Below are 7,957 nucleotides of genomic sequence, written 5' to 3'. Positions count from 1 at the left end.
CTGGACACAGGGAACTCCAGCTCCTGGCTCTCAGCCGAACCCAGTGCCCCCAGCCCTCACGTGAAGCTTGGTCGTGGCTTCAGGGGCCTCCCAGGGCTACCTCTGATGACAAAGGCATTCTGTCCCATGTGCCGAGAGCAAACCAAAGACGGGGGTGCAGAAACACCCAGCTGGAAGGTTGAGAGCCCCACCCCCCCATAAGCCCTGCTGCACCTTCAAGCCCTCGGGGCTGAGTCCCATCACAAGTGACTGCAGCTGCACTTCAAACCAGAAGGTTATACAAATTAGTTGTTTATTTTGCCTTTTAGTATGACAATTCCAAAATTTAACTTGAAGATAAGCACAGAAGCGGCTGTGACATAAAGAGAGTCAGTTGGCAATGCCCCAAGTCCTCCGGTGCTGGCATCCAGCCTCCCGCCTGCAAGGACGGCCCCAGGCAGGCCCAGCTGCCCAGAACACATACAGGAAGGCAACACCATGCAAAGTGAGGAGCAGGGATTCGTGCAATAATATATTTAGTTTAAAAAAAAACAAAACAACATACTGGCTATTTGCCTGGAGTACTTCCTATATCAATATAATGTAGAAAGCAGAACCGTTCCCAGCCGTCAACAGTCTTGTCTGCTGCTGGACAGCTGTCAGCATGCCTGCAAGTAGCCCCGAGGCCACCTGGGGTAAGAAGTGGGCCCACACATACATAAGGGGACGTCAGGGACGGCCAAGGCCAGAGGTCAGAGATGGTGCAGAGGTGAAGAGCGATTCCAGAGGCTCAGGTTTACATAAATACAAGGGAGTCATGCACACAGAAGAACTGGTTATATAAAATAGATGTACCTCATCTAGAAAACCTTCATAAAAATAGCCTATAAAAATATAAACTGTAGTGAAAATATACAAAAATATTAACAAATGTTCAACCCACATAAGACAAAAACTCACCAACATGGATGCTGGCAATTTCCACCTGGTGTGATGAGGGCGCTGGTGTGTGTGTCTGGGAAGCAGGCTGGAGGCTGCCCCACCCCAGGCTGGTAAGGAGACAGCACCTGTCAGAAGGGCCCTCCCCATGGGGCCAGTGGGGGGGCACTGGCGGGTACAGAGCAGCTCTTTCCTCAGCAGCACACGCAGAGGGGAAAAGTTGGCTCAAAATAGTGGGACCAAACCCTACAGCTTTGGAAGGAATCTGCTCCATCTTGTCTCCAGTCTGGAATCGGGCCAAGCATTCCCTCTCCTGCCCTCTGGACACCCAGTGCCTTATTCCAGAGAGGAGAACCTCCAAACAAGTGTTCCCGGGCCCTTCCTTCATGATCTCTCTCTGCTCTCCCACACCCACCGCCTGGCCACTGATGCTAACAGCCTGGAAATGCTAACACACCACTACCGCTCAGGGCACGGCCGACACCACGGGCACTGGCCACACACGGCTAGTCCCCGGGCCCAGTTCAGGTGCTTTTAAGATGAGTCTTTTCAAGGTAAAACAGACAAAACAAGCCTATTCCTAAAGGCAGCATTTTAGCCCCGAGGATGTGGCGGTTCCAGGGGGAAATCAGCTTGGAATCGGAAGTCTCAAGGAAGCTGGAGCTGATCTGTGGGGCCCCAACCCTATTCCTGCTGCACCTCCCGGGCTGCTGCCCCCCGGGCTGACGGCAGGTGTGGGAGATGCTCCTCTGGAGGGTCTGTGCAGAGCAACGAGGCTGCGACCCAACTCACAAGGCAACTTCCTGAAGACACAGGGCCTCAAACAGCTGCTCCCAAAGACCAAAACAATGATAAAATACATGTTTGATACCTGAAAACAAAGGCTTTTGGCTACACATAGAGGCCAGCTTTCTGTACACAGTAAAAAATCAAACTAACCAACTTAACCGAAGACAGGAAAGTTCGTCTAGTATGCTGAAATGCCATCCTAGCTATGATACCACTAGAAGGTTGACAATAAGAAAAACCACGCTTATGAAAAAAGCACTTCTTCAGATTACACTGCTTCAAATAGTCTGAGTGTGTTTAATATCAACTAAGGATTATTCCCAGTTTTTTCCAGGTCGTGTCAAAAAACCCATTTAAATTTTTCTTTCCTATTTGAGTAATACTGCCCAGGAAACACATCTACACATCAGGGATAGTCCACAGAGTGATGAAGCAAAAATGACCTTCCTTGCACAAAGCCTCTTTCCAGGCTTTCAAAAAGGTAGTGCTCTAAGTCCCACAACTACCTGGGCAGCCTGACACACGGGGAACAATGGTGACCCCACAGGGGAGGACAGCTGCTGAGAACTCCGTGTGGCAGTGGGGAGGGGACACATTTGGGGGGGCTCACCAAAGCTTTAACTTCAAGGGAAGGCGTCCCAGCCCAGGCCCCGGCAGCCGGCCTCCTGCCACCCCAGCCAGGCGCACTGGCTGTTTCCAAGGAAGCCACGGTTTCCCGCTGCCCAATGGTGTCCATTCTGCAGCTGCACCATTGCTCTGAAAAGCACCCCCCAAAAAGCTTCCTCCACCCCCTCATCCAAGGCCGGCCCAGAGGCGGGCCTGCCCTGTAGGAATGAGGACCCCCAGTTTCCCTGCAATCCCATCCACACGTGTACAATGAACCACAGGTCAACTCACAGATGGAGATAAGACCTTTGCACAGAGCCTCGTGGAGCTGTGCGGGCAGCGAGTGAGTGTGTGGTGTTGGAGAGCCAGGCCCTCTCCCAGCAGGTTGGAATTTACTGTTTGAAAGGCTGTGCGTGAAAGGGCAAAAGCTAATCCAGAAATGGGGCATGGCTGCACCCTGAAGCCACCAGCAGAAGGTCTGTGGGCTTTCCATAGCCCATTTCTGGAAAAGGAATGTGCTTGCTTTCCTAAGGAAGTCCCTTTTCTCACACAAACTTTATGTTGCGCAAAGCAGTCAGACTCTGGCCCAGGAGCGTGTGAAGTGCAGTGGGCATCTTCTACAGCAGCCGTTCAGGACACTGCCCATAACTGCCCACTACATACAAGAGAGGACGCAAGGGGAGATGCCCACGTACGGTTTTCTAAGTGCAGAGACACCAACACAGCGGACAGATGCGGTAGAGAGGCTCTTGAAAACGGCCAACTATAAACCTAGCGATGCAGCGGTCAGGCGGAAAGCGTGACTTGATATGAGAAACCACATGCCACGGCATGAAGATGGCTGTAAACAGACTAGACCCCCACCCCGCGTGGAAATGAGAACGTGCAGCGTGGCTTCGGACATCTGCCCAGCAGACATCCAGAGACCACAGGTGTTACATTCTGGCGTTGGCACACTTTGGTTGTGAAGGCAAGGAGAGCAGCGTCATGGGGTAGGGGTGAGCAGCACTCAGGTGTCCTCCTCCTCGTCGCTGACCAGCTCACCCTTGTCAGGGCTGGTGTCCCGTTCACGCAGGAAGTCTTCCCGGATGGCCTCCAGCTCCGTCAGCTCCAGCCGGACCTTCTCCAAGTGGTAGGCGCGCCGGTTCCGGATCTGGCGCAGGGGAAAGGGGTTCAGGTCCCCAAAGGAGATACCGATCAGCTTCCTGGCAGGACACAGCACAGAGACAGAGGATCAGGGGAGCTGAGGCAAGAGCTCACACACAGCTCGCATTTCAGCCCAGCATGGAGGCCTGGGGGTGTGGAGAGGCGGACCCCGGACACCACACGGAGGGCCTGATGTAGGTATGTCCCTCGGAGGCCAGTGCTCACGCAGAGGCTGCAGGGGCAGGCCCTGAGTGACAGCCTGGGTCCAGACGCCAGCTCCACCACGCGCTCCCAGTGCGATGTGGAACAGCGGAAGTCACCGCCTCTCCAGCCCCCAGTTCCTCCTCTGTGCCGCCTCCTGGGCATGGGGTTACTCGACTTGCTGCACGAGGATGGGGTCTGGCACTTGCTCAGCTGTGGTGGGGGCCACGGGCCTGAGTCCTGGGAGCCAGCAGGAGGCCTGGCACAGGGCGCGCCCAGGGAGCCTCTGTCACTGGACTGACGGGGAGTGAGTGAGTGCACAGATGTCCGAGCAAACCTGAGGGTGACTGTAAGACCCCGTCGGCAGTGTGACAGGTGTCAAGACGCAGTCTACGGAGAAATGTGCAGTTTATCCCCAGGACAAGGCACCCATCGACAATAAACATTTAAAAATCATGGTACCTTGTCCCTAACCACTGGCCAGCAGTTTAATAAAAAGAGGACTAAAAGGTGCCTGAGGCCTGGCTATGGACTTTTGGCACTAATCACACAGCCAGAGCCATCTCTGGGGTCATCACAGAAGCTGGTTCCTCCCACACTAAGCCCCCGCCTCCCTTCTGCAGGCCCCAGCAGCAGGGACCTAAGGCCCGATACTCTTACCGACCCCAGGATAGGCTGTGATGAAACAGAAATGTCACAGGACTTCCACCCTGACTCTGTCAGAAAACAAATCATTTGCTCCTGTTACTCCTCAGTCACGTGGGCTGCTTTACTATAAGGTGTACATAAGTAAGAACACACATGCCCTTAGCATCCCTCACTCTTATATATTTTAATTAATTAATTTTATTTGGCTATGCCGGGTCTTAGTTGCAGCATGTGGGATCTAGTTCCCTAACCAGGGATCGAAGCTGGGCCCTCTGCATTGGGAGCGCAGAGTCTTAGCCACTGGACCCTCTTATATTTTTAAATACTCACACCTTAGACATGCCTCATTCCAAGCCAGAGGATGCCCCTGCAGGGAGGTAAAGGGTCAGAAAGGCTGGCTTTAAGAGCCATGCTCCCCAGAGCATGTTCTAGAACTTGTGAGCAGGAGAGGTCACTGTGCAACAAAGTGCTGGCTGGGGACTGGGAAGCAGGCCTGCGTGACCAGCCCCTTTCCTCCAACAGCTGTCAGTCACAGGCTCCATACGTCCGAAATCCAAGTGTCCAGGCCCTTCCTTGCTACAGAAAACACTGCATTAGACTGACGTTGTTTGCTGCCTGCGGCAGGTGGTCACTGCGGACTGAGGCCAATGAGCGCAGGCTGGGGCAGCACGGGAGACTGCGCACCACTCTGCCTCCGGCCTGGATGAGAAAGTGCCCCGTGTCAGCTAAGTTCAGAAGACAATGCCTGGCACACGAAAGGTCCTCATAAGTTCTGATTCAGAGAGCGGTCTCATCTTGTTTCACCCACGTCCCCTGACCACATCTAACTCAGAATTCCCTGCCTCCTCCTTCGTAGAACCAATCAGTACACTGCAGGGTCCAGGTTCCTTGGAACCTCTAGTCTGGGAGCCTATTAAAATACTGGGGCTCTAGCCCAGAGGTGGGGCCAGGGCATCTGCAGGCCTAACAACACCCTGAGGTGATCCTGCTGCATAAGGAACTCCAGGCCCAGTGGACTCTGACTTCCTGCAGCAAACTGTCGGGAAACTGTACGAAAGCCACTCACCAGGTGGCGCTGCTGGAGTGTGCGGGACAGACTGCGACCCAGCTCTGCCTGTGACAGCAGAGGGACTACCACCAGGCCCGCCACCCCTTGTGTCTCTGCCACCCGGCAGCACTGACAACCCGCACAAAACTGTCAGGCGCTGAGCAGGATGCCCTCCACACGCATTAGCTGTCGGAGTGAAGTTCACTTAACGCTCTTCTTGTCATCTTGACCTGCTGTGAGAGTAATAAATGCTCTCAGGGTTCACCCCAGGACTTAGCATCAATCTTTCACAGGCAAACATTACTCTCGGATATCCTATTGTTGTTGATACAGCAAAAAGCCTGAAAATATCTTAAAAATCCTCTTTCCAAGTAAAAGATCCTAACAATAGTAGTGGCATCTAAGAAAGCCAGGTATGGGCTCAGCCAGCATCTTCTCCCAACGTCCACTTCCCTGGTTCCCTGGCCTCACTCAAGAGAACCACAGGGAATGGTCCTCATTCCCCTCTCTCTGGCCCCACACGCTCTCCTGCCTCAAGAACCCCCGCAGCACTGATGCCCTCAGCCCCTCCTGGCTGACCAGAGGCCTGGACACTGCCCAACTGCCTCTCACTACATCAGCCAAGAAGAGAAGCCCTCCCTCCCCATCAGGTGAGCATCACGGGAGGAAACTGGAGTTTGTCAAGTAGTTTGTCACCCATCAGTGGATCAAGGAGTCAACTTAGTGGAATCACGATGAGCATTTTAAATACGCGCTATACAGCGTAATTAGAAACTATCAGCGGGTACCGCGCAGGCCTGTAGCGAGCACTGGAAATATTTCAACACACAAATTCTTTTGTTTCAGTTACATAGGCTCCCGTATGTGTGTCCTAGGTTGTGAGATAAAAAAATGTTATTAGTGGGATAAAAAAAAATAAGTGGGACCTAATGAAACTTCAAAGCTTCTGCACAGCAAAGGAAACGATAAGCAAGACGAAAAGACAACCCTCAGAATGGGAGAAAATATTTGCAAATGAATCAACAGACAAAGGATTAATCTCCAAAAATATATTAACAGTTCATCCAGTTCAATATCAAAAAAACAAACAACCCAATCAAAAACTGGGCAGAAGACCTAAATAGCATTTCTCCAAAGAAGACATACGGATGGCCAAGAGGCACATGAAAAGCTGCTCAACATCACTGATTATTAGAGAAATGCAAATCAAAACAACAATGAGGTATCATCTCACACCAGTTAGAATGGGCATCATCAGAAAATCTACAAACAGTAAATGCTGGAGAGGGTGTGCAGAAAAGGGAACGCTCTTGCACTGCTGGTGGGAATGTAAATTGATACAGCCACTGTGGAGAACAGTATGGAGGTTCCTTGAAAGACTAAAAATAGAGTTAACATATGACCCAGCAGTCCCACTACTGGGCATATACCCAGAGAACACCATCATTCAAAAAGACACACGCACTCCAATGTTCATTGCAGCACTATTTACAATAGCCAGGACATGGAAGCAACCTAAATGTCCATCAACAGATGAATGGATAAAGAAGATGTGGTACATACATACAATGGAATATTACTCAGCTGTAAAAAGCAATGAAACTGGGACATCTGTAGAGACATGGATGGACCTAGAAACTGTCATACAGAGTGAAGTGAGTCAGAACGAGAAAAATATATCGTATATTAACACATATATGCGGAATATAGAAAAATGGTACAAATCAACCAGTTTGCAAGGCAGAAATGAGACACAGATGTAGAGAACAAACATATGGACACCAAGTGGGGAAAGCAGGGAAGGTTGGGGGGGAATGAACTGGGAGATTGGGATACCAAATTGTACACTCTAAATATATGCAGTTTATTGGCTGTTAACTGTATCTCAATAAAAGTTCTTTAAAAAAATGTTATTATGGGTGGCAGTCAACAGAGTGTGAAAAACATTAATAAGCTCCAAATGTTTCTCAGTGAAAGGACTCCTGCGGTTGCCACGAGGCCGCAAGTCTGCTGCAGGGATCCACTCCCGTGCAGTACGGCCGGCTCCCAGCACCTCGGCAGTGAACGTTCATGCTGCCCCCACAGTTCGCAGGGATGTGTGCCCTCACTTACCCCACCAGCAGCAGGTCCACAGAAATCCCCTGGAGAACACAGCCTCGGCCGCCAGGGCCAGAGCACCTGCCAACTGTAGTTCGGGGGGTGTATGGACAACAAGGGTGGCTCAGAACAGGCAAAAACTGTGTGGCTGGGGAGCAAGCGGGCAAAGCAAGGAATTCCTGAACACTCGGCTGCCCAGGCCAGAAAGCCAGGGCCTTCCAAGCTCAAATTCCTCCCCCACTCCCTTCAATCTGCCCTCTCTTTTCTGTCTCTAGGGGCACTCTGCTCCAGGCTACCACCTCTCTCACCCAGACCCACTGGTCTCCTGCTGCCAGTCCAGCTCCAACCTGACATGCCCTTTTGGTGTCTAACCCTGCAGCAACTTCCCAAAACTCAGGATGAAGCACAAGGTCCTGGGCAGTGTCTACAAGGGCCTTAACAGTCCAGCTCTGCTCCAGCCTGCCCTCAATCCTTGCCACACCAGCCCCACCCTGGGCGAGCCAC

At 51.9% G+C, this 7,957-nt stretch overlaps 1 protein-coding gene across 2 annotated transcripts in view; it reads right to left on the bottom strand.

The window, feature by feature from the left end:
- Window positions 1-279: 279 nt before the first annotated feature.
- The window catches only part of TBC1D2B (TBC1 domain family member 2B), an 84,070-nt gene continuing 76,392 nt past the window's right edge, over window positions 280-7,957 (bottom strand). Inside the window, exon 13 of one of the 2 annotated variants that reach the window (XM_057723561.1) lies at window positions 280-3,518. In XM_057723561.1, the coding sequence (XP_057579544.1) occupies window positions 3,323-3,518 (196 nt within the window). In that variant the 3' untranslated portion in view covers window positions 280-3,322. The other variant, XM_057723560.1, reaches the window with a different exon arrangement.

The sequence above is a fragment of the Hippopotamus amphibius genome, chromosome 2 (assembly GCF_030028045.1).
Source record: "Hippopotamus amphibius kiboko isolate mHipAmp2 chromosome 2, mHipAmp2.hap2, whole genome shotgun sequence".
Taxonomy (NCBI): domain Eukaryota; kingdom Metazoa; phylum Chordata; class Mammalia; order Artiodactyla; family Hippopotamidae; genus Hippopotamus; species Hippopotamus amphibius.
The sequence above is the reverse complement of the archived record's forward strand: the minus strand, read 5'-3'. Positions and strand labels throughout refer to the sequence as shown.